This window comes from Pyxicephalus adspersus, chromosome 10, assembly GCF_032062135.1.
Source record: "Pyxicephalus adspersus chromosome 10, UCB_Pads_2.0, whole genome shotgun sequence".
Lineage (NCBI taxonomy): Eukaryota > Metazoa > Chordata > Amphibia > Anura > Pyxicephalidae > Pyxicephalus > Pyxicephalus adspersus.
Window position 1 is genome coordinate 9,031,168 of NC_092867.1, and position 24,855 is coordinate 9,056,022.

Consider the following 24,855-nt stretch of genomic DNA (forward strand, 5'->3'; position numbering starts at 1 on the left):
TATTTCTATGCCCCCTCTCCCAAACAAAAGGCTGGAAACTGAGTATCAGTCACAGGAGGGCATCTTTATAAGAACTAACAGCCCAGACTTACTTTGTATTTAATGTAAAGAAAATTCACTTACTTCGGTCCCTCGGCTGTTGAAACGCATTTAGAATTGGGATGACAAGGATTCAGCTCTGCAGAACAAAAGTCCACCAACTGTTCACAGTATTCTCCTGTCAACAAACAGAAAGAAAAGAACAGGTGAGAGAAAGCATTTTTTTTTCTCTTTTAAAATTGAGGGCACATCAATGCAATGTTTATATGTATTTCAACATTTGCAAATCTTTTCAAATCCTGAACAACAACTACATATATAATGGCACAAAAGGTATACAATAATGATGCATTTCCATTACAATTTCAGCATGATTCCCGACCAGACCAATGAAGAAGATCGAAGACTGCAAACTGGGTAGAAGATTGGGCAAGGACTGAGGCAATTTGGAATATCGCAGTCATCACGGATGGTGCTTCGGCAGGTAGGTCATGTGAAAATATGCGGAGGAAACTGGCACAACTCTGGGCTCTGGCTGAGTTGTTATCTTGTATAAGTAAAACTTTTAAGGACCAGTGTCAGTTTACAGACAGATTGTCTGTCAAGTGCATTCTACCTGGTTTGACATCAGGCTGATCCATAACTAAGATCGTGCAGAATTAATTTTTGTGTGCATTTGACCTAGATTTGACCCCCTTTTAAGCTGCTTAAACTTGCTTCCAGCTGCTTTCGTATTCCCATTGATTGTATAGGAAAAGAAGCAGTTCTGAATGTAAAGAAAAGCTATTGGCACTGGGTCTAAGACACCACCCTTTAAAAGCTGTCTCATGCAACACACTATAGATCACATATGACTCACCAACCACTAATCTAAAATCACTAGCTCAGAATAAAAGAAAACAATATATTCACTTACCTGTGAATTGTGGTGGACACAGACAGGTATAGGTATTTAGTCCATCCACACAGGTAGCGCCATTATCACAGTCATTGTATTTGCATTCATCTCTATTGACTGCACATGTGGAGCCTTCAAACCCATCAGGACAGGAACATCTGATTGGGTAAAGGAGACAATCATCAGGTAAACCATAGAAAAGCAAACACCATTGCATAAATAGGTTTATACAAATCCCACAGTATTTAGGTTGAAATTTATTTTAGGCTTGGGTAGAGACGAGAGTGAAATTATAGCCATAGAAAACCATGTGACTGCTATACGGCCGGGAACGACAGACTAAATAGTCATTATGCAGGAACAAATGGCATTTGTCAAATAATTTTGGGTACATTCAATACATAGTAACAGCATTCTCTGGGAATATAAGGATTGATTTAGGACAACAAGGAGAAATGGGGCCCCTTAATGTGTTTTTTCTCCCATTTTTCCCAGGGGATCCTTTCCTGGTTACAATCTTAGTCCACTTATATAACTTGATATGGTATAGGGAAGAGAGAGGAAGGACATGTCTTTTTAGGCATTGTGTGTGTTTATATAAAAAGCCTAACTAATAAATTATTGAATATTCATATTGTTCATCTAAAACTAAACTCCTACTGCGTCCTAAACTAAGTCCTTGTGCGCTAGATTTCTGGTATCACAGTAAAGCTGTACTTGTGATATACACAAGGGTTACAACCCATGTCAGAGATATGTTACATAAATTCAAACCAACAAAGTCTCGGTACCCGACACGTTTCACCCGCTTTGGGCTTTCTCAGGGGATTGGGAGACCTTAGAGGGTATAATCATAATAAAATAATCAGCATAATTATACAGCAATATGACAATTGACACAGCAATACATTTCTATACATACATACAATACATATCTATATGTATGCACCTAATGACAAAGTAAATCTATTCATTGTCATATCCCATAACGATTCTATTGCCTATAGAAATGTGTGTGTCAATTGTCATAGACTTTGTTGATTTGAATTTATGTAACATATCTCTGACATGTGTTGTAACCCTTGTGTATATCACAAGTACAGCTTTACTGTGTTAGCAGAAATCTAGCCCAGTAGGACTTTGTATAGTTTTAGATAAACAATATGAATATTCAATAAAGTTAAGTTTTTTATAGAAACACACACATTGCGTATAAAAGCCTGTCCTTCCTCTCTTTTTTCCTTATACCATATCCACTGATTTACCAGGCAAGGCACAAGTAAAAAGAGTTTTTTCCTTCTTTTGGTAGACTTTTATACCTTACAGTTACTTATATAAAATAATGTTTTTATTAAGCATGTATATTTCATTTAGAATAGTACAGTTTTATCAATGCAATACAGGGTATTTATTATGCAGTTTAGGGACAAGGCAAAAACTAGCTGGATTCTAGAATGCAGTGAAGGTGTCTACAGCGTAATGGAAAAAAACATGACCGGTATTTAACATTTTAACGTTTTTTTTTTTTTTACATAAGCAGACTACAGGTGTAGATGCATCTTAAAAAATAAATATATATATATATATATATATTTGAATAAAAAAAAGTCTAATAGAATAGAAACCTGGTGCAGGTTACTCATGTACTGGCGTGTGTGTGTGTGTGTGTGTATATATATATATATATATATATATATATATATATATATATATATATATATATATATATATTTTACACACACACTGCTACACTAAAAAAAGACAATTACAACCAACATCTCACCTCTGCAGAGACCTCTTTTGCCCTAGAAAAAGATTGCGCTTCACTGACACAATGACAATTTCTGTGCATTGTGTATGCGTGCACACTCTATTTACATGTAATATGCATTTCGACCATCCTGTATTTATTTGTATTTCAACAACTGTGATTATTTTTCTAGGGATCTATGCATAGAATCATTCTGGAGGGAGTATAAATTTGGAGCATAACAATAATAATGTAAAACACAAAGATAAAAGCACAAGATAAAAAGTTTGAATTGGAGGGAGATGTCACCCCATCCTAATTCCAAAAGATCTCTTTCTATGAAACATTAATTATTAAACAACACATTCTTGGGTATTATATAAAAGGAGAAAAGCCTCTATTTTGGACCAAGTGAAAATATTTACACACGATTACTTTTGAACTAAACTTTTTTTTTTTTTTTTTAAAAGTATGTTTACTGATTTTTTTTAAAAATGACCCAGAATTGCACACTGGGCACTATAACCAACTCCTCTGCTGGAATTTTGTTCAGTCTTACAATGTTTTTTATGGATTTCTATTTCAGGGTAAAAACAAACACCTCAATACTGGGGCTTTACTGTCATGTGTGGTACCCTGCAGGAGAGATGCCGATACCCATTCACCTTCCCCATTCTCTGTACAGGAGCTTCTCAAAAGAGATGTCTACTGGAAGGTTTGTATCTGCTTGTTGCTTCTCATCAATAGCACTAACTCCCCTAATAACTCCCCATTATCCATTATCCACAGGAATTGATAGATTCTGGATAAATGTAGTTTCTGGTTGCTTGAGAGTTACTAATAAAAATATGCTTAACTAACATTTAAATATTACACTGCATTATTAAACCCCATATCAATATAAAACAATAGCAATGCAGCACAGTCAATGAAGAGTTTGACCAGAAACAAATCCAGTCAGATAGGTATTTCTGTACTGTATAATCATAATGTTTCATAAAAAAAGCACAGGACAGTATAATGGCAGCAAAAGAAAGAAAGTCCATACCTAGTTGTGACTATCCAGGAAAGAAGTCCTAAATATGGACATTTTGGGGCACTGAGAACAGCTTACTGACGGCATGGTGTGCCAAGGTAAAACTTGCCATTGGCAGTTGCTTAAGAGTGTTGGTTGCCTGAGTTCCGGAAAACAGGGAGTTTACTGTATTATCATATACCAGTAGTAAATGTGATGACAATACAATTGACAGTTTGCTGAAATTAAGTAACTTTTTCCAATGGTGGTCACTCACCAAGCTCAGACAACATCTCAGCCAAACTGCTGACCCATTTTCTAAAATATATATACCGTATTTTTCGGACCATAAGACGCACCGGACTATAAGACGCACCAAGTTTTCAGAGAAGGGAAAACAAGAAAAAAATATTCTGAACCAAATTGTACCAGTGTAGTAAAATAGGCGAAGGCGGCGCCGATCAGCAAAAAAGTGCGTCTTATGGTCCGAAAAATACGGTATATATATACCGTATAAATGTATTTGGTATGTATTGTTTCCCCTTGTAAAGTGTTAGTCTGTATATACAAGTTATGAGAACTCATAAACTTTGTTGCTACTACAAATGGTTTGAAAAGTACTCCCAAACAAGCAGTCATCAGCCATTAGTGCTTTATTCAAATCCCAACAGAAGTGATTTGACGAAGCATGACAGCGCCTTAACTCATTTTCTACTACCAGCACTTAGGCATCAAGCTCGTTGGTAATGCAAATGGCTCATTGTTTCGATTTTTCCATTGTAGGATCCACCACTGAGTTTAGATCTAGGAGGAGTGGCGGTGAGTGGATGCAGCGAACAAGTTCATTATAGGGTAATAGAGAACTCGTGTTGCAGTGTCTGGGATGAAATATTATTTATGCAAATATACTTCCATGTATACACCGATAATTATTAACACAAAGAGCGGCAGTGTATTTGATGTCTTCCAGAACTAAATTGCACATGTGTAAATGCTTAACCTCCTTGTTTTTTTGGTGAGGTAAATAGTGAATTAGTTTTCTCTAAAGATTCTTCAGTTCAAGGAAGGTTGCTCCTTCAAACCCAAGATGTCACATTACAAGACCTGTATGTTGGAGAACAATGTGAAATCAGTCGTCTATTGTCATTAAAAGACGGCACTGGAAACATTGTTCTGCACTCTTTGTCTCTTTACATGTTTATCTTTCCTCTTTGCTCTTTTTAATGATGCAGTTGTTGACACGTTACTAAAACGGCCTCTGCTTTAATTTGAAATGGATTCTACTCTCTGTAAATTCCCCAAAATAAAGGAAGAGAAAAGAAGCAGGTTGGAAAGATTTGTGTGCAGGTTGAAAGCTGTGAAGAGTAAATGGCTTGATTGAATGGCTCTGCAAACCCCAAAGGAAAATATAGGCCTATTGTAAAGATGCTTGGTTGCCAAGGCAACAGAACGAGAGACCATTAAGTATTTTATTTATTTTTTTATTTTTTTACATCTGGTAATTTTAGGCTCTTAGAAGCAGGTCTGGTCATTTCTGCCTCTTGATTCAACATAATTTTCAAATAACCCAATTCTCTGGTCTCTATCTCTCTCCTTGACTAAGATTTATTTTCGGCAACTAATTATCTTGCAGGGATTGGTGAAGAGCAGAGACTAAGTGAAAAGTGGGTCCCTGAAATGCCTGGACTTGGAGTGCTGTAGGGTGATGGGAGAGGCTGTCAGTTTAGATGCATGCAAAGTTAAAAGCAAATCACAGTAATTATAGCAAAAGCTGAGGCACTATAGATAGATGTAAAAAAAAAAAAATACAATTTAGAATGTAAATATGTGAAGACGGTGACAGTCCTTTTATTAGCGCTTATCATTTTTTTTTTGTCTGCGTAACAGATGGCAACATAATGTACAGAACAGGTTAATTGGAGGGCTATATGGAATTCTAAAAACAGTTTGGATAATCATTCTGTGCGGTAAAAAACAGCAGCCATTGTGGGGTCTAAATTGACTTAATGTAACTGAAAAAGACACTGAAAAAAAATAGTACTGAAAGCAGTTAGCGGTAAGAAGACATTTTGGTATAGTTACCCTGTTCTAGTTAATTCTGCTAATTTCTCTTAAAGGGTGAACAAGTACATATGGATTGTCTAAGCTTGCCCATGTTATGTACAATAACCCATTTTACTGTGTCTTTTCTAATTATTAGTAATATGTTGTTATAATGTATACACCAAGTACACTAAATGATTTTAAAGAGAACCTGTCTGTTCTGTAAAAAAAATTATGCAGGTTGCTGTCCTATAAATGTCCGCTTCCTTGCAGTCTCTGACCTCCCCATTTTCACTGAGTGTTCTGGAACAAGAATACAGGAGTCAGAACTCCTCCTGATCTGCATACTTTTTTTCTATGATTCAGAAAGCATTAGGAATTCTGAATTAACATAACAGCCAGGAAACTAGCATTTTTTTTAAATGGTTACACAATGGCAAGCTTTATACCTACTCAGTAAAAGTTTCCTTTAATAATATATCAAAAGCCAAAACATTTTGAATTTAGTCTGAGAGGGTTAAATATGCAAACCTTTTTCTGTTAATTATTATGATAATGAATAATTATAGGGAAGATTTTGCTTACCTTCCTGTTGTGTAGACTGAAAAGGCAGTGAGAGGATATCTAGCCCATGTAAAGCAAGCCAATATAAAGCAAATCCCCTCAGACAGTTTTTGCAGAAATAATTGTTATATTCTGATTAGGACAAAACCCGCTGTTTAAAACTGTGCTTTTTTTCTCTCCAAAATGCTACTGTGCAACCAGAGAGACAAACCGCACTGCGGGTAACTGCATGTGGCTGGTGTACAAATCCTAAAAAGCATGCCATAAGCAACTCATCATTTTTAGGAACTGTGCAGCCATGTGCAAAAAAAGGATTCCAACCTCTCCCATTGGAACTACAAGTCTGAAATGGTCTTTAAACCTCATAGGGGGGACAAACAGCGATAAAAACTGATCAGGGTTTGCAACCATTCTATCCAAATCTCAAAAAAATATTTGTATTATTAATTAAGCAGTTTAATTACAACTATATTTTATAGAAAATAGAAAAAAATTAGGAATGTCTTAAATGATTGTGTGTTAGTAAACTACATGTGCAACATGCACAATGAACCCGATTTATTAAAGCTCTCCAAGGCTGGAGAGGATACAATTTCATCAGTGAAGCTTGGTGATCCAGCAAACATGGAATGAATTTCTTCATTTGCGATTTGCTTTACTGATGAAAGTGTATCAAGCCTTGAAGAGCTTTATTAAATCGGGCCCAATGTTTCTATAATATCACTTACTGTATAAGAGAATGCAGGGGAACTGCTAAAAGTAAATAGCTATAAAATAAAACTTTTTTGAAATGTCTGAAAAGCACAAGTTTATGTTTAAGGGATCCAAAAAAACATAAAAGACAGCTTTTTTTATTTAATTGATATGCATGCATCATCGAAACACCCTCTTTCTGTATACCCACACCTTAAAGATGAAAAATAATCACACAAATGAATCTGCCAGGCAGGATCACATGTGGCAGCTGAGATTAATTTCGGATCATAATGCGAATAATTTGTTGGTCAGTTTATGAATGATTCATTTATCTAACATTGCGTTTGTTTTGAACGATATCTATCTATTGTCTGTACGGGCCAGAACATAAAAGTTGTTTTAGGCAATGATTCCGCTTAGTTGGCATTGGTTGAAATTAAAAAAACAAAAAAGGACAGATTCAGATTTCTGTTCAGGGATAAACCTATCACAATAGAAATGAATACACTGCCACAGCTGACCTCCTCCTACAATGTCAGTTTATTACGACCCGTTGTCATGCTAATCGTTTTTTTAATATTTTAAATGTCTGATTTAGAGCAAATGTGTAGAAGTTCTAATCTTGCTGCTGTATAGCCACTTGCATAAAATTGAAAGAATGATAGGAAACCATTCAATCCGAATTTCTAGAGGAGACATGCCATTGTATGGCAGACTTTATTTGCTGTACAACCCAGATAACACAACAGGTTTTACAAGTGCTCTGTACAGATTATTCTGTTTATGGATTCCCCAAAATGTTCAGCATTTTGTATGTGTTATAAGATAACCTTCCAGATCAATGTTCTTCAGAATGTCCAGCACAAGGTAGTTATACACATAAACAGCTCTAATATTACTAAAGTCAAAGCAAAGGAGGTTTATGTTGTCATAATCACACGTTTAGCAAGCTGTTTGCCAATTACACTGCCATTTTTAGAGGTGCTTAAACTGGAAACTAACTTTAAATGTTACCATAGAAACTCAGGATAAGATGTTCTGCAAAGCCCTGAAGCCTGAGTGAATCTATTTTAAATGCACCTGCAGACAAAATCCTTGACAATAATATCTGCAAACATAACAAAAGTGTACCTCTCATCATCTAATGTATACAGCGCTTCCTTCCAGGCGATAAGAACCTTTTTTTTTCTTCTCTTCACAAACTTACCACAAGAAGAGAATACATGCTTTCACTTGCATGCTGTTTTATAGAGAGCACAGCTATCTAAGTATTCTTCTGTGAATGTTAGAACATTCTTTATGTTGTACAAAGCCGTACAATTAGGATGAGAATCACTTAATACTAAACTTATAAAACTTTTTCTCTCTAAGATGTTTAATTATTCTATTCTGCTATTATTTAACCTAAAGTGTTTAAGAACTCAAAATACAAAGAAGTCATCAGGCGGTAGAGGTTTGCAAAGCTTCTTTTTACTTACACTGAATGGCGGTGCGGAGAACAGACCTAGAAGAAATAATGGCGCATCATTGGGGGGTCAACCAATGGCTAAAGACGATCGTAGTGGACCTGGCGGAGTGGATAGAGCTTTGATGGCAGTGGCTTTCGGGGGATGTGACAGGATTCTGGATTTGTTAATGTGGTGTGTGCCATCATCCTCTAGTATGCTGGGCATTCATGAAGAATTTGGCAAAAGCTCACCCACACCAACAAGTTTATTTACGCTTTAAAGCTGAACAGCATACTTGCCAATTGCTGGTAACCAGCAAGACTAACCAATCCAAAAACCTGTGACTGCTGCATCTTAGGAAGCTGCCACCTTCACCGCGGACTTCCTGGTCCACGACGATCCTCCTCAGCTATTGGATGAAGTAACTCCATGCATCTGTAGGGATCACATTGTCTCCAATATCTGCCCTAAATGCTGTGTATAGAGCTGAGCTCTATACTGCACAATGCATACACCCTTCTAAGTTGAACCATGGCCAGTATCCTTCAAACCATATCCTAGGCTACCATAGAGATCATGGTAACACCCCCTAGGGGTGAGTCAGCGAATAAGCCTGGGCTCACGGTACATGCTGAAGAGATTGGTGCTGATAAAAAATCAGTGCCAGATTTTGCACATCTGAAGTCTCCAGCTCTGACTTCAGCAGAAGATTTTCAGGTGACTGGCCATATATAAAACTAATGCTTTGCAGTACTGTATTGTTAGCTTCAGCAACATCCATTAAAATGTATGCATTGTCCCAATTATTATTATCATTTTTAAACAGGATTTATATAGCGCCAACATATTACGGAGCGCTGTACATTAAATAGGCCCAATCCATTTAAAAGTTCAATCTTAATCTATAATTTTATAGCACAAATTTGATTTTGAATATTCAGGGCTTTGTTGTTAATTATACAGACACCAGAGTGAGGCCTGTTAATGTTTAGATGACAATTTAAACATTCAATAGGAATTTGTGTTTTGCTAAATTGAAACCAATAGTAAGCTGTAGTCTGCTAACAATTATGCGATAGTCCATAGACAGCTGACTAAAAATTTATTACCATGACATCGCAGGTCACACCGATCAGCTATTAAGAAATATTAAATGTGAAATAGTGATATCATTTGTTTTTCAGAATATCTATGTATCCATTTCCAGCACATCATATGCAATACATGCACATTTTCCCATGTTAAAAAGGCTGCATGTACAGAAATGTATCTGATGATTCTGTCAGATTTCCAATAAGCTCCTAACATTCTATTTGAGCTGACAACTCTGCCTGTGCTGCACTTAAATCCCATTAGGAGGGGAGTAGATATTCAGCAGAGAAAACAGATTTAGGGTTTTGGTGCAGCAGATGCAGTGTTCTACAGGAAGATGAAGTTTACTGAAATTCTGGCTGATAAACGGGTATTTAAAGGGTAAAACAGAAATGTACAAAATGTTTCTTTTTTTGTAATATGATAACCTCAAACATGGCAGCCTGGTGGTCTGGCTTTGTTAAGGAACCACTTGGCTACAAACTTGCAATAGGTTTATTGTATAAAAAACTGAAGGAAAATTAAAATGATCTTTTACTCCCTGCAATCAATCAAGTCTTCTCCTTTTACTTTTTTACTCTCTTTATTTCATGACTGATTCCTGTGGGCAATGCTAATTGTGTTATTTCCTGTTTTATGTCCATATTTGATTTTGTGACACAAATGCAAAATGTGAGTTACTACTGTTCATACAAAAGTACAGAAATAAAGTAACTGTCACAAATGCTGACAATTCTAACTAAGTATTTCTTAAAAACACGCATACACAGAGGTGAATGCTGCACGTCAGAGTGTTCAGGGGGACTGAAGATATATGTAAAAACTTCTCTGTAAACACTGGCGCTGGAATGAGCGCCAATAAAGCTAATATGGGCAAGAGGCAGTGCCAAGCATAAATGTAACCGGAGGCACTGGAATTTCTATATGAAGTTTGGAGTTTCTTGTGATTTTGCCTATGCTTTTTTTGTCCACCAGTTTTGGTGACCCATGTGCATTATCAATATGTTCATTTATGTCATCATCATTTACTCCATTTGATTTACTTACGTGAATCCACTACCATTGTCTTTGGGGTGACAAACCCCCTGATTTTCACACGGATTGCTAGAACATGCATTCAGGGAGATCTCACAGTTTTTACCCTGTAACAATAAACAAGAAAAGCATACGACATATGATGATGAAGTAACTTAAACAGACATTTCCTGTGCAATGTATTGTATTATTATACACTAACAAGCCCATCCTGTCTCAATTTGTTAATGTAACAAGCTGCAGTATCACAGGAGTATCGCCAGGCCCCGCTCCTGATGTTTACAAATCAAAGTTTCTTCAGAGACCAAGCAGTTAAATAAAAACCCGTCCTTATCTATTCATATCTGCTCTGTGTCACAGCTGCATACACAAATCCATTAAGACTGGTTAAAAAATGTAACAAGAAATACTACAGTGTACTTCATGAAAAGTACACCATAAGAGCTCTGAAAGCTGTCTTTAAAAGCACCACTTTGGTTTCTTGTGTTAGGATAATGCTGAATGCCAGTTGTCTTGTAATGTTCTGTTGTAATGTTCTGTTGTTTCCTAGAGGTCCTTTCTAGAATTCTACTTTCTGGTGTAAAATAATACTTATGTTTTATTCTTGCTCAGAGCGTGATTGTGCAACCACCTATCAGAACAGCAAAGCCTTCAAATTAACAACTGATTTAGAACATGCAGTTTTAATTGTGCTTCTTTTATAGTACAGAGAGGAGGAAAAACACGCAATCAGCACCTTTTGTCAGGTAACCAATTTGCATTTTCTAAGAAATACAGTAATTTATATCTAGAGAAGTAGAAATGATGTTTATATTTTTTCTGAAAATTACTGGACACTTGTATTGGTCTGTTATGGAAAAAGGATACCATTAACATTGTTTTTTTTTCATGGAAGGCAAATACCTATAGATTACCTGACACTATTTTTGTAACACCTAATGGGACACCAAATATTTTTTTATGTGAAAGCTACTGATATCAAGCTCTGTTTATTACAATTATCTGTGCCAATGCTCTAATATTTGACATTTGTATCATTACTGTGCTGTTTTTGTTAGCTGTGGAAAGAGATTCCTATGCAATGTCTAATTACCAAAGGTTAACGTGAGGATAAAATCTTTATTTTTGGCAATGTTGCTTCAAATGTCATTAGGCTAAAAAACCTGTCAACCCCCCTGGCAGCCTAAAACCAGCAAAAGGGTTAAGGCTTGACTACAGGGCTCATTGGCTTGCAACATCCAGGCATGGAAACTACAAAGGAAACTACTACAAATATAAATCCACAAGATGCATACCATGACTCCGTGTCAATCTCAAAACTTTATTTGACCCATATTACTTAACAGGCACACTCAGACATGTTTAGTTAGGAGCCTAATTGTAGAGTTTGTTGTTAAGATTTGCTGTTTTGTGATTCACCTGGGACAAACACAGTTTCCTGGGTGTGTGGCTTACCTTTACAACAGGTACTAGATAAAAGATTTGCATTGCAAAAGTAATACAGTTGTTGCTAAAATCATCCATATTTTTTTTATCCTTGAAAAGACGCGAGGAATTGAATTTATCTTGGGGTTCTCTAGCTGAAAATAACCTGGGCTACCCCTGACATAAAGCATACAGAGATCCTTCACCTTTGCTGCTGCAAAAGCATATATGGGTTAAGAACACGGGTCAAAACACAACACCCACCTCACAACAGTACTTGTCGTGCTATGCTTTTCAAGGATAAAAAACCCAGATGATTTGAGCAACAAATTTATTACTTTTACAAATACAAATCTATTATCTGATAATGTAAACCTATTTACCTGTTGTAAAGGTAAGCCACACACCCAGGAAACTATGTCAAGTTTAAACCGTGTTTGTCCCAGGTGAATCACAAAACAGTGAATCCTAACCACAAACTCTACAATTAAGCTCCTAACTAAACATGTCTGTGTCTGTTCTATATTATGAGACAAATAAAGCTTCCTATGAGCATGTTCCCTGTCCACACATGTGCACTGCATTAGAAACTGGTTGGCTACTAGTGCTACCACTTTCTCTGTAAGTCTATTTGCTGGTGTACAGGTAATTAATTACATGAAGCAGACATCAGGTACTTACACAGTTCAGCATGTATTTGAAGGAGAATATAAAACCATTTAATCTCAATGACAATAAATCTTATTTACTCTGACGGATCAAAAATTTAAAGGAAATTCCTGAAATGATTTGCTCCAGTGTGTACTTTACCTTGAAGCCGGGAGGACAGGTACATTTGTAGTATTCCACAGGGTCATTCTGACAGGAGCCTTGGTTCTGACATGGAGTCGACAGACAAGGGTGACACTTGGCCTGAATACTTAAACTGGGTGGCCCTATAAAATATTTAAGACAATATAACTTATTATGTTGTATGACTGCAAGTCCAGTAACTTATGCAATCAGAAATGAGAATATAATTTTCTTGAACACCAAACTGTATTTATTACAAAGATTTTCATACCAAACAAAATTATTCATATTAGAAAATAAGATATGTAATATCATAGGAATCATTGTTTGATTTATGTAATATCACAGGAATCATTGTTTAATTCATCTGTATTACTGGTATATTTATAATGCAGTTGGTAAACTGATACCATAAAAATCTTGCTTTGTACCCCTTTTATTTCCTAGGAAATGTAATGAAAATAAAATATTTGTTATTGTACATTATCTGTGAATTATTAATTGTTTTTTTTGAAAGCAAATGTTAAAACATAAAAATGAAATAGGTGATGCAAATAAATTGCAGCAAACAGTTGGCCAAATGTTATTATTCTAGTGTTGATGGTTTGAATGGATTGGCCTAAAAAGCTTCCTGCCAGTGAACATGGGCAAATAAAATAGGTGTACAAAAAAAGCTGAGTATTATGGTGATAAACTCTCCCTTTCTGGTTTATTCAATAAAGTATTATTACAAAAAAAAAAAAGGAAGATCATGTGAAGTCCCGTAAACATTAGCCACCAATCACAAGTAACCTCTTAAGATCTGACGTGAAATGTGATTGGCCACAAAGAGTTAGCGTGTTTTTCCTTTTTTGTCCTACGCTGCCTTCCTGCCTTAATAAACCAGGTTGTCCAAGTCGCACAAAATGAATGATTGTCACAAAAAAATAGAAACACTGCTCATGAAATCTGTTTAAACAAGGATTACTCAACCAGCATATTTTTTTTATAGCTTTAGAGTTGACAATGATTTCTGCTCCAGTGAACGTTTGTGACAAATATTCAGAGAAAGCAATTTCCATAATGTATTGCTGGCCAAAAAAAAAAAAGTGTCACACGGAGCGCAAGTAGTAAATCAGGATTCTGTCTCTTTAAGCCACAGGAGAAGCATAAATAGAGCGACCCTAAGACAATGGCAGAAGGTCATTTAGCTTGGTATAGAACACAGTGAGGCTGGAGAGGGACAGATGGAGGAGGATTCTGTGAGAATTCCACATTATATCAGGAATGAAGGTCATTTTAATCAGTGGTGAAAAGAAAAAGTGAAGAGGTTCTCGAATGCTGTATTTGGATCTGCAAGGTTTTCTGTAGGTGGTTGTAACTCCGTAAATATCACATTGTGTCATATCACCTCTTATGGCCAGCATGTATCTGCAGTTTATATAGCAAATGGTGTGTGAATAAAGGGATGCTGGAAATTGTCAGAGTTTGAAATATGACTTCCTGGCCATATATAAACAAAAGGTAAACACAAGGCCTGACTTCCCACAGGCAGCAATGCTATGGCCTCATTAAAATGAGATTTTCCTTTCTAAGGTATGATTTTTTTTTAGGCTATAAATCGATAGTTGCTATTGTACAGTAAAACGTGGGAGATATAAGAATAGGAAGCTATATATACTTAGTGTGTCTCAAGAGGGTTCATGGTGTGTCTCCATGGAGACGTGGCCGGACCAGGAAAAAATACATCATGGCGGCAGAGCCCATTACCAACCAGCGTAATGTAAAGTTATTGGTATGCGGTGTATGATACATTTAGTAATCGTGGTCATTTTACTGAACCTCCAAGTTCACTTTTTACTTACTGGTATTGGGCAGAGAAAGCCTCAACATAAATGCCCAATCGCCTTGTGGCGGGGTGGTTCTGGTCCTTAAAAATAGTGCTTTTACTACCTGGCAACTAATATGGCACCCACCTTGTTGTCCAATCAGAGCAATGACCTGTTGCATGTTGTCTTATATTTCCCTACTGGATCTGGGGACTACTAACAATGACCAATTGTGCAACCCATGGCCTAAAATGCCATCCAAGAGGGCAGGAAGTTTCCCCAATTTAGAGGGCAAGATTTGGGATCATTGTAGCTTGAAGAAAACCACATGAGAAAGTTCTGATGGAAGCAGCCTTTGTATCAGCCTATGAACCTTCTCACATAGGTATTTTTTATTTGTGAAAACCTGTTAATGCAAACTCTACTCAATTTTGGCTATAAATATGATTGTCACACAGTGTCTAATATACAGAAATTTTAAATTAGAAGACCCAGCATGTGACCCTGTTACCCAGGGAGGAAAGTGTATTTAGCAGAATTCTTGATGTACCTGTGCCAATGTGCTGCAGATTTAAATCTCCTTAATGCCTCCCAACAGTTAAATCTGTGGCACGAAATATAAACTCTTGTGCACTTACTGCAAACTGCATTCCAGTGGAGTATAAATACAGCTTGCAGGGTGTATATGTGAACAAGCCCTAGTGCTAACTGGTAATTCTTATACTTGAAGGTATTTTCATGCACAGTTTAACGTTGTAATATACATCATTGTGTAGAAGCCCTGAGGCAAAACGTATTTGTAAAATTCAAAAAGGCCATTGTTATAACAGATGAGAATGTCACTACCTGTGCATTCAAACTTCTTGGCTGGCGTAGTGAGCAGAAGCTTTCCGTCCATCTCTGGGGGTCCTGTACAGCGGGCAATGCCAGGCTCCTTATAGCCGGTCTTCACCCAGTTTGACAGCCAGCGCAGGTTGCAGTCACAGTACAGTGGGTTGGCTCCAATGGCTCTAACAAACAAAATTCCAAAAACAATATTGGTTAGATCAGCAAGTTAATGTGTTAAACATCATTTACATCCATGCTTTCATTGTATGTACTAGAGTTAAAGATGGAAGTAAGCTTGTTGTTTAAAACTCCTAACATTTTTAGAAAATATTCAGAAAGTCATAAAACAACTTCTAAATTACCTATAAAGCAAACCTGTACAAGGAAGGAAGCAGTTCAGTAATCCCAACACTAAAGCACAGTTTAGCTTGTATGAGTGTGGCAGGAACATTTGTCGGTTGATATAAATAGTTCTGTGTATGTGCAAAATATTTATTTGTTATTGCTTTTTGCCACATGCATGAATTTGTGAAAGCCAAAGGTATATTGTATATCTTTTTCAAATAGGTCAGTACTGATAGACAAACTGCTGATCTTATGTGGTTGTGGAACTACAAGTGTTAGCATGCCCTGGTACACTGTTTGAACTCTTTGCTGGGTCTTGTAGACAGACAACAGCTAAATTTCTACTTATTGCTTACCACTGGAGTAGAAATATTTGAATTTTCATGCTAAATTTTATTTACCACTGGCTTTATTATATGTTTTGATCATTTAGAGTGCTGCGTTCTTGAGCATAAACTGTAATTACTGTCATACAGATGCATTGCACAATACTGGCCAAAAAGAAAAAATGTTATGCCAGAAAGCAATCATATTTGACATATTGAACTAATTTCTGTATTTGTATTACTGTGTCGGTTACATTGCCACATGAAGTGTTCCACCAGGTGGCACTCTGGAACAGCCAAGCGGAATAAAATGAATAGCTTAGGGCAGTGTTAACATTTTCAAACACCTAAAAGCTTACTCGCTGCTATTTTCCCTTTGTTTAACAGCTGTGAGGCACAGTATGCTCAGCCGTCATAAATCACACTGTAAAGAAAAGAATTCCTGGAGATACTCTGCAGCGTGGATGAATCGTTTTTGTTAAGCATGAAAGCGGCTACTCCGTGCGCCAAATTAAACAAAGATCGAGTAAAAGACAGAACCAGTTTGGCTGCGCTCCCTTCAGCCAAGCACAAAACATTCTCATTGAATCCAAACTACAAAGGCATGGAGGAAGCAAAACAGAACAGGTGGAGGTGAAAGGGCACAATTCACTTACATCTTTACAAACGGTTTCTACAATTAATAACAGAAAGAAATGGCTCCTTAATCCCGTATGATCCTAAAACAGCCCTAGACTTTGTGTGAAGTGGGTGTTATACCTTAATCCTGCTCTGATGTTAATAAAAACTGTTTAAGGACTTGGCTGAAACCATGTTGCTTTCAATAAAGAGTTCTTTAAACTGCACCATTTAAAAGAAACCTTACTCCCAATGTAAAGCGAAGTCAGCAAATAACTTTATGAATCCTTAAATTGTAGTGTCCCCTCCCCATTCCTCTGAAAAATAGATGGATATAGAATCCAGCGTGTTCCCTCACCTTAGTTTGATGAAACTGCAGGAAGAAATAGTTAAAATTAAATGTCTGAGATTCTTCTATTATTTTTAGTGAATCGGCGCCATCCTTTAGCAAAAGTGATTCTGCAGCTAGAACGCCACCAATACTCTTGTATAGTAGTGTGTGAGATTACAGAATAAGTTAAGTGTTTCTACTGATAAATTCACTGAAACGAAAGCAGAAGCTATGTTAATTTCTGAACCCAACACCTAGTCCGTTGTCAACATGGCCGATTTCTGACAAGAGATCAGCATGGACAGAGCTTTTTTACTCACTGTAAGTCATTGAGACTCTTTATGTGACTATAGGTAAGTCAAGGAGCTTTTTGAGGCCTGTAAATTACTAAACCATTTTACGGAAAGCGCTAAACCTGTTGCCATTTACAGAGAAGCTTCTGCCTAAAAGCAATGGATGGTGGGTTGTCTGCTATTAGCAATTTTAGCAAGAAAAGCATCCTCTCATATCATTCTGCTAGCAAAGCCTGTGCTTTGCTTAGGTCTTCCCTCTCCCGCTTAGTTTCCTGTCCAGAGAAAATATCTTCTGCTAGCCACCGAGGACAGGGGGTGACAAGCTGACAGGCAATGCTTGGCCGTTTTATTAGGTTAAGCCTTTATTAGTAATGTAAAATCAGAACTAGAGGGGCACATGGAAGAGGCTTTTCTGGCCAAACACCTTATGCTTCCTGCTCTTAGACAGGCCCACCTACCTTATAATGTCTAAAATAGTTGACAGGTTCATGTTAAAGTGAAACTCTACACCTGTTTTTTGGTTTGTTTGCCATCACGCTTTAATATTTGTGAATCTGTTGCACAGTTTGTACCTGAACCAGGAATAATAAAATGTATTTTTATGAGGGTAGACAGTGCAAAGTCACTGCCTTGCAGCTGCATTGTCAGTCTACGTTGTATGCTCCTTCATTTGGCCAATGGAGGTCCAAACAGGTCTGCAAATGCTTACTGCAGATGTGACTGGCAGCCCAATGGCCAACTGAAGAAGGACATGCAACAGGCTGCTGCTATTTGAGAAATTAAGCATTGTTAGCCTTCATGAAAATTTCTGGCAGAATCCTCAGGTTAGAAACTTTGCAGTAGATTCAAATTAAACTATTTGCTTATCATTATTATTATCATTCACATTAAACTATTTGAACACTGTATATGGTGAGGTATGATGCCAGACATACTACACAAAAGATTTTCGGTCACATCACTATAGATAGGAACAGTTTTCATTTTCATTCACTAAGGGGCTAATAGCCACATGTGTGTTTATTATACAATATAGAGACATTTTATGCAGTCAGACTGTCATCCTGGTTCTTTGTAGGACAATATTCTTATTTTGCCCCAAGGTAGGCATGGCTGTGTAATGTAACCTTATTGTACATAATACTCGGAATTTGAGCTTGCCTGGATAGTTTGGAGAAATATTTCTAAAGTAAACTGTACTAAATTACAGCCAAAGCTGCACGCTTTTTTTTCCCACGCTGAATACAGCAGTCCAGTGTTCATTATGGGAGAAAAAATTATTTGTGATGACTTCTGCTTGTCAGAACAGTAATGTTAATAAAAATCGTGTCAGACATACTTACAGGTGGGACAAGGAGGTGACATCAGAAAAGATTCCTTCTGGCAGACTGGAAATGTCATTCCCATGGACAGACCTAAAGCAGAAAATCTGTGTTAGAAATTCACTCACAGCAGGGGGCAGGTAAAACCCAACCCAGAGGTTTAGGAAGTACTTATAACTTAACAAACAAAATCTCATACTTACAGGAGCCTCAGGGATCGCAGTCCCTCAAAAGCCAGGGGAGGAATACAGCGCAGAGAATTGTAACTCAGAATCCTGGTGGGATAAAAGCAGCAAGATAATCACTTTCTGTAACACACTGACTTCTCATTCATAGTTTACCCAAACAAGATATTTCATCCGGCATGTTACCCTCAGGAAAGAAATCTATAAACTGCATTTGTATCAAAATTACTGCTAAGGAGAATATTATACTAATACGTCTAAAAAGAAATATTTTTCACTGGAGAGGAAGGGAAAGCTGAGAGAGGGAAATTTTATAATAAAGGTTCAAATTAGGAAATAATACCATGAACCAATCAATGTTTACACATAAACAGATTTTGCACACCATTTTAGTTCGGGCATTTGAAGGTACAATGCTGATATTAAATGAAGAAATGTGAATTTAGGGATTTAAATCCAATATACAATCATCTTTTGAAAAAGTGTTTCTGACAAATGCAATTTAATAAAGACAAGTATTGGCAATAATGTGATCCTTATGCAATTTCTATGTTTGTATGTTTGCTTTATTTCCCTAAGGAGCAATTTTTAATACTGTCTTACCATATTTTGTCATGTCTTCTTCTCTTCATATTTTGATATAACATTTTGATATGATATTTAAAAAAAAAAAGTGGTAGTCAAGTCTATTATCTTATTGGTTTTTTTACCCCATTGTTTTGCCATAGACACCCTGTGTCCTCTCAGTTGTGGTAAAACTGCAAGTCCCAGCATGCCATACTAGTAACACTGTATGATTTTTACTTCCTCAAGTCTGCTCCTGCCTATCCCAGACAACCAGTAAGGACTCCTGGATGGATCCTCTGATGAGTCACAAAGGGATATATGGCCTTACTGCTTGTTTGTTCTTTAAAGAAAATTTGCATCGCCTGCAGGTTAAAACAGCAGAAGCAGACTCTTCACTATCACCTCACCCACGCAAAGCCAATAATCATACAGGACCATTGTCACCAGATGTGAACTTACAAAGTAGTGAGTTGACTCATGTTCGTAAAGGACGAATTGCTGAGGGAGCTGATTTTGTTGTTGCTCAGGTCTCTGTAAAATTCAAGAGATTATCACCATTAGTAACATGTAATATTCTCCATTATCATTCCCTACCTGTGCTCACATGCATGTGATGAAATGAGATCTGGCACACAGCTTGCAGTAGATACATAAACATACTCTGTCAACATTTCCAGGTCCTGTCACTTTCACCTACGCAACATCTCCAAAATCCACACTTGTCCCCAGAGACCACCAAACTCCTTGTACATGCTCTTATCATCTCTCGTCTGGACTACTGTAACCTCCTCCTCTCTGGTATTCCACTAACCTGACTCTCTCCTCTACAATCTATTATGAAAGCTGCAGCCAGACTCATCAATCCTTCCCACTGCTCCTCTTCTGCTGCCTCTCTTTGTAGTTCTCTCCATTGGCTTCCATTTCACCTTAGAATCAAATTCATCTCCTGTGCTTTGCATTCAAATCCCTACACAGCTCTTGTCCCACTTACATTTCTGCGTGATAGAAAAATACTCCCCTAGTCGATTTCTTCACTCCTCCAATGACCTACTAATTACTTCCTCACTCATAACCTCATCACACGCACGGATACAAGACTTCTCTAGAGCTGCCCTGACTCTCTGGAATGGTCTTCCTCGCCCTATTCGGCTTGCTCCTACTTTCTGCTCATTTACAAGAGCACTCAAACCCATCTTTTTACACTCAACTACCCGTCTTCTTCTGTCTTCTAAAACCCTCACTACTTCCCACCACTCCATATCCCCCCTCCTATTGAATGCTGCTTCCCCCACCTCCTAGATTGTAAGCTCTTTGGGGCAGGGTCCTCTGCTTTTCCTGTGTCACGGTCTGTATCTGTCTGTCATTCGCAACCCCTATTTAATGTACAGCATATTATGTTGGTGCTATATAAATCCTGTTTAATAATAAAAATAATATTAATAGATGAGCCCCCAGCAAAGTTTTTTTTTTTTAGCTTGTTTTTAGGCAGATCCAGACCACAAGTAAAATCAAAAAATGAACTCTTTAAGTGTACCTAAACTTTGAATGACCTGACAATCACCAAAAGGCCACATTTATTGCCTCAAAATTTAAAGCTGTCAGGGGCTGCAGCGATATAACAGGAAATGGTCAAAGACTAGAGGCCGGCTAAAGTAGATGGTTAGCAGCTGCAATATTATAAATTGTTGGAGACGAAATATTCTTCAGGTGAGAGTTGCAGACTGGGACAGCCAGCATGAATGAGCCAGTAACAAAAAATAAACCAAAGCCCTAGCCTAAAGAATAATTTTGCGTCACTGGCTTGGTCAGTTAGAACCAAAAAACAGAATACTGTTTGCAGGGGGCTGTATAATAAATGTTAAATGACAGCAGGTCCAAGGTTGGGTATCAGGGTTTTAAAAAGTAAAGAGATGGGACGACAAAGCACCCTAAGCTAGCAAGGCCAGCAGCTGCAAAGCATGACAACTGGAGCAGTGCGGCAGTAATTCTACGACGCATCCCAATGACTTTAATGAGAATGTCCGTTTAACTGCTTTTAGGCCATGTAGTATTTATAGCAGTACTTTAATATAGCGTGTAGGCGTGTCTACAAGGATATTCATCTAATAGACAGATGTGACGTCCAATATCCACATCAAGGAAAAGCTGTATAGAAGGAAACTTTACTGAAGCTGGTGACCATTACATAAGCAAAAAAAAAGATCTAGTTACATAACATGCAAATGCTGAAAATAGTTACAATAAAATGAATTCTGTGTTGTAAAAAAAATAGATGGGATATAATATGACAATGCCTGGGGTTAAGGGAGAGATATTACTTTTCAGGCACAGCAAAGTTAACAAAAGAAAGGGACATCTGAGAATGAAAAACAATCATGGTGGGGGAATCACAACTAAAGGAATGCAAACACATGTGGAATGTGATGATGTACTATAGATATGATCTAGAAAAAATTATATTCATGCAAGATGCTTAAAATGAATACTGAAATGTTCAATACTACTAACTGTTGCACATGAAACCTATATACATTGTTTACATTTCTGGGTATCATCTGGATTTGCTTTACCCTTTCTATATATAAAAAGAACAAACTTTAAAGTATGTGCTTTGCTCATGCAGGTTTATCTTATTACAGACCTCCACACACAAATATACTTGCTTTCTCACCCTTGCAGCTCTGTTCAGAAGCTGGGAGTGAAAGGTGAGTTCTATGCAAACTGTAAGTCACAGCTTACACATTACACATTTAAAGTGTAACTAAATTCATGAACAAAAATGTAATGTATTAAAGCTTACCATTTCTTAGGGCAGGTTCTCACCTACCTCCGAGTCACACAGTTTCACAGCAGTGCTGGTTTAAAATGAACCAGCATCTGCACATGTGATAGCTGGCGGCAGTGAGTGATACTAGTACTGCTCACAGAAGCCCCTATTCATTCCTTATGGGGCTTCCTGGCATAATGAAGGGGTAAATGCTCTGCAATCCTCATTGACAGGGAGGTTGCGGGAATACAACTGGTATAAGAATATTTGAGAATGGAATCGATTATAAAACTAGCATTGTTGTGTTCTTTCCATCTTATAAAAAGTGATCAGGACACTGTATTTCTGTGCGGAATGCAAAACGTTAACAGAGGACATTAATAAGCATAAATCTTCTGCCCTGTCACTGTCCAAGCAGCAATCTACAGTCTGTATAATTTACAAATACTTTGGCAGGTAAAACAGCTAGCTTACAAGTATATGCTCGGCATAATTAGCAGTTTGTGTCCGTTCAGCTTTAATATGTCAGTACGACAGTTACAAACAGTAGTGGGTCCCCAGGTGGCAAGGTTAGGCTTAGAGGTACAGAGGAATACAACTCACATCAGTGACCCCAGCCAAGCCATGTCAACCTGGAACCAGTATGTTTTTGGAATGTGGATGGAAAGTGTCTTGAGGAAACCTACGTAAATACACAGGGAACATACAAATTCCATATACTTACACCAGCTGTAAAAATTTGAATGTAGATAGCTGTGCAGGCACCATTGTGAACTGATTGCCATCCAGGTATCTGCAAAAAAAAACATTATCATTTCCAAATATGATAACATTTTGAAATGAGCTTATTAAAGACACAGTACTCAAGTCCCCATGTGCTTCTTATAACTTAGCTCCTTTAACTTCTACTGCCAACTCGCATCCTGTTTCCAAACAGATTTTTTTTCTTACATAAGGACTACCTTACATGAATAGGTTTTCCTTAAATTTCTGATTTCAAAGGGACAAGCATAGAATAGGATTGCAGAGATTTTTCTGAAATAACAGGCACCTAGCTTTAGAAAATGAGGACTGTAGTCTGCATGTATTAAATGAAAGGTTTCCTTTAAAAGTAATAAACTAAATCAAAATATTGAGTTATACAGATCATTGGTTGTTTTAGATATATTACATTTAAAATATATCTCAAGCTACAATTTATTCTTACCATGGTTTCTATAATCCCAGAGCAAGTGCAAGTCATAATAAAAAGAAATATTTTAAACTGCTTTTTGTGTCTGTATGTAGTTGATTCTGCATATATTAACCAAGTTGGAAATTTTTCTTATTTTCCTAAAAATTATTCTCTGTGGCTCTACAACTCTTGTAATCAGATTGAAGCATTCATTCTCCATTTGTCCCCTTCCAGTTTAGATCTGAAACCTACTAAGAGCAGTCTTATATAAGATGAATGATAAATGAAGTAGATTATATGCAGTAATAGCAACATTAAGAGTATTGGAACCAGATTTCATCTTTCATTCCTCAACATCAATATAGAAAATGGGCCCCGTATATGAAGTGTCTGAATGATTTCCTTCTAGCAACTGCTCACTATCTTGACTTCCTGCTGCTAGAGGAGCCTAGAAAATTAAAATGAGAAGCTGAAGGGTTCCTGGGGGGAAAAAATAGTTGTTCTTTCAGGTACTTCATATATCAGAATAAATGAAAGGATTTATGATTAATAACTCTGACGTTTCTGCTTGTAGGAAACCTGTACTGGCAAAATTAAGCAGTAGTTTGCTACTCCTTTTGCTTTGCTAGTTGCTTGGCTGTGTACATGTTTTCAATACTATGTCACTAAAATGTAATAAGAAGGCAGCAAATGAAGTAACGCCTGATTTGCATTCTTCTTCTAGGGCAGGATTCAGAATCTACTGATTAGATTTTCATGGCAGCCAGGGAGCCAGAATTTACAGAAGGGAAATGTAGAGATGGCAGTATATTTCTATCAGCACAGGTTTCCTTTTATATGATTTCTGGAGTGATACTTACAGTTCCGTGACGTTCTTTGGGATACCCTTTGGCAGTGATAATAAGTGTTTGTTGCTGCAACGTACGACCGTGTCCAGGCAGGTGCATTCCTGAGGACACAGAGGCTGTGGGGCACAACTCAGCTCCTCCTGACCTGTGAAACAGCAACCCCCAGCATTAAATATTGACATTAAAATGTGTGAATAGACACAATTTTTCTTTTCTGTAACCAGCATTCAAAGTGTAGCTGGATTACAGCAAACGACAGATATGTGTCCACAACAGGTAACATATAGCAGCTAATATATCTGAGAACAAACCTTCTTCACATCTGAAGTCAGGGAAAGCTACATCTTGCAGTGGTATCTGGCGCAGGAAGTCTGGATTCTGGCATCGAGGATTTCCAGTTACTATCTTCCTCCTCCTCAACCAATCTCCAAGCCAGGCCAGCTGGCAGTTACAGTTGAAAGGATTAGCTAGCAAGTTTCTGTATAGATACAAGCATTGTATTACAGTAGTTCTGGAAAAGATCCATATATTCATCTACCTCTGCTTAAACAAATCTATAGATTCTTAGATTTCTAATTAGCATGCACCTTATTATAAAATCACCACAATTAAATGTTATTACAGCTTATTGATCAGAACCTATTTC

At 37.2% G+C, this 24,855-nt stretch overlaps 1 protein-coding gene across 1 annotated transcript in view; it reads right to left on the bottom strand.

Moving 5' to 3' along the window:
• The window catches only part of SLIT1 (slit guidance ligand 1), a gene marked incomplete in the record, with an annotated part of 198,620 nt that overhangs the window by 8,053 nt on the left and 165,712 nt on the right, over positions 1-24,855 (bottom strand). Inside the window, 11 exon segments of the mRNA XM_072424825.1 lie at positions 124-217; positions 956-1,095; positions 10,593-10,687; positions 12,816-12,940; positions 15,452-15,615; positions 18,690-18,761; positions 18,872-18,943; positions 19,880-19,951; positions 22,912-22,980; positions 24,222-24,354; positions 24,521-24,687. Coding sequence (XP_072280926.1) covers positions 124-217; positions 956-1,095; positions 10,593-10,687; positions 12,816-12,940; positions 15,452-15,615; positions 18,690-18,761; positions 18,872-18,943; positions 19,880-19,951; positions 22,912-22,980; positions 24,222-24,354; positions 24,521-24,687 — 1,203 coding nt within the window.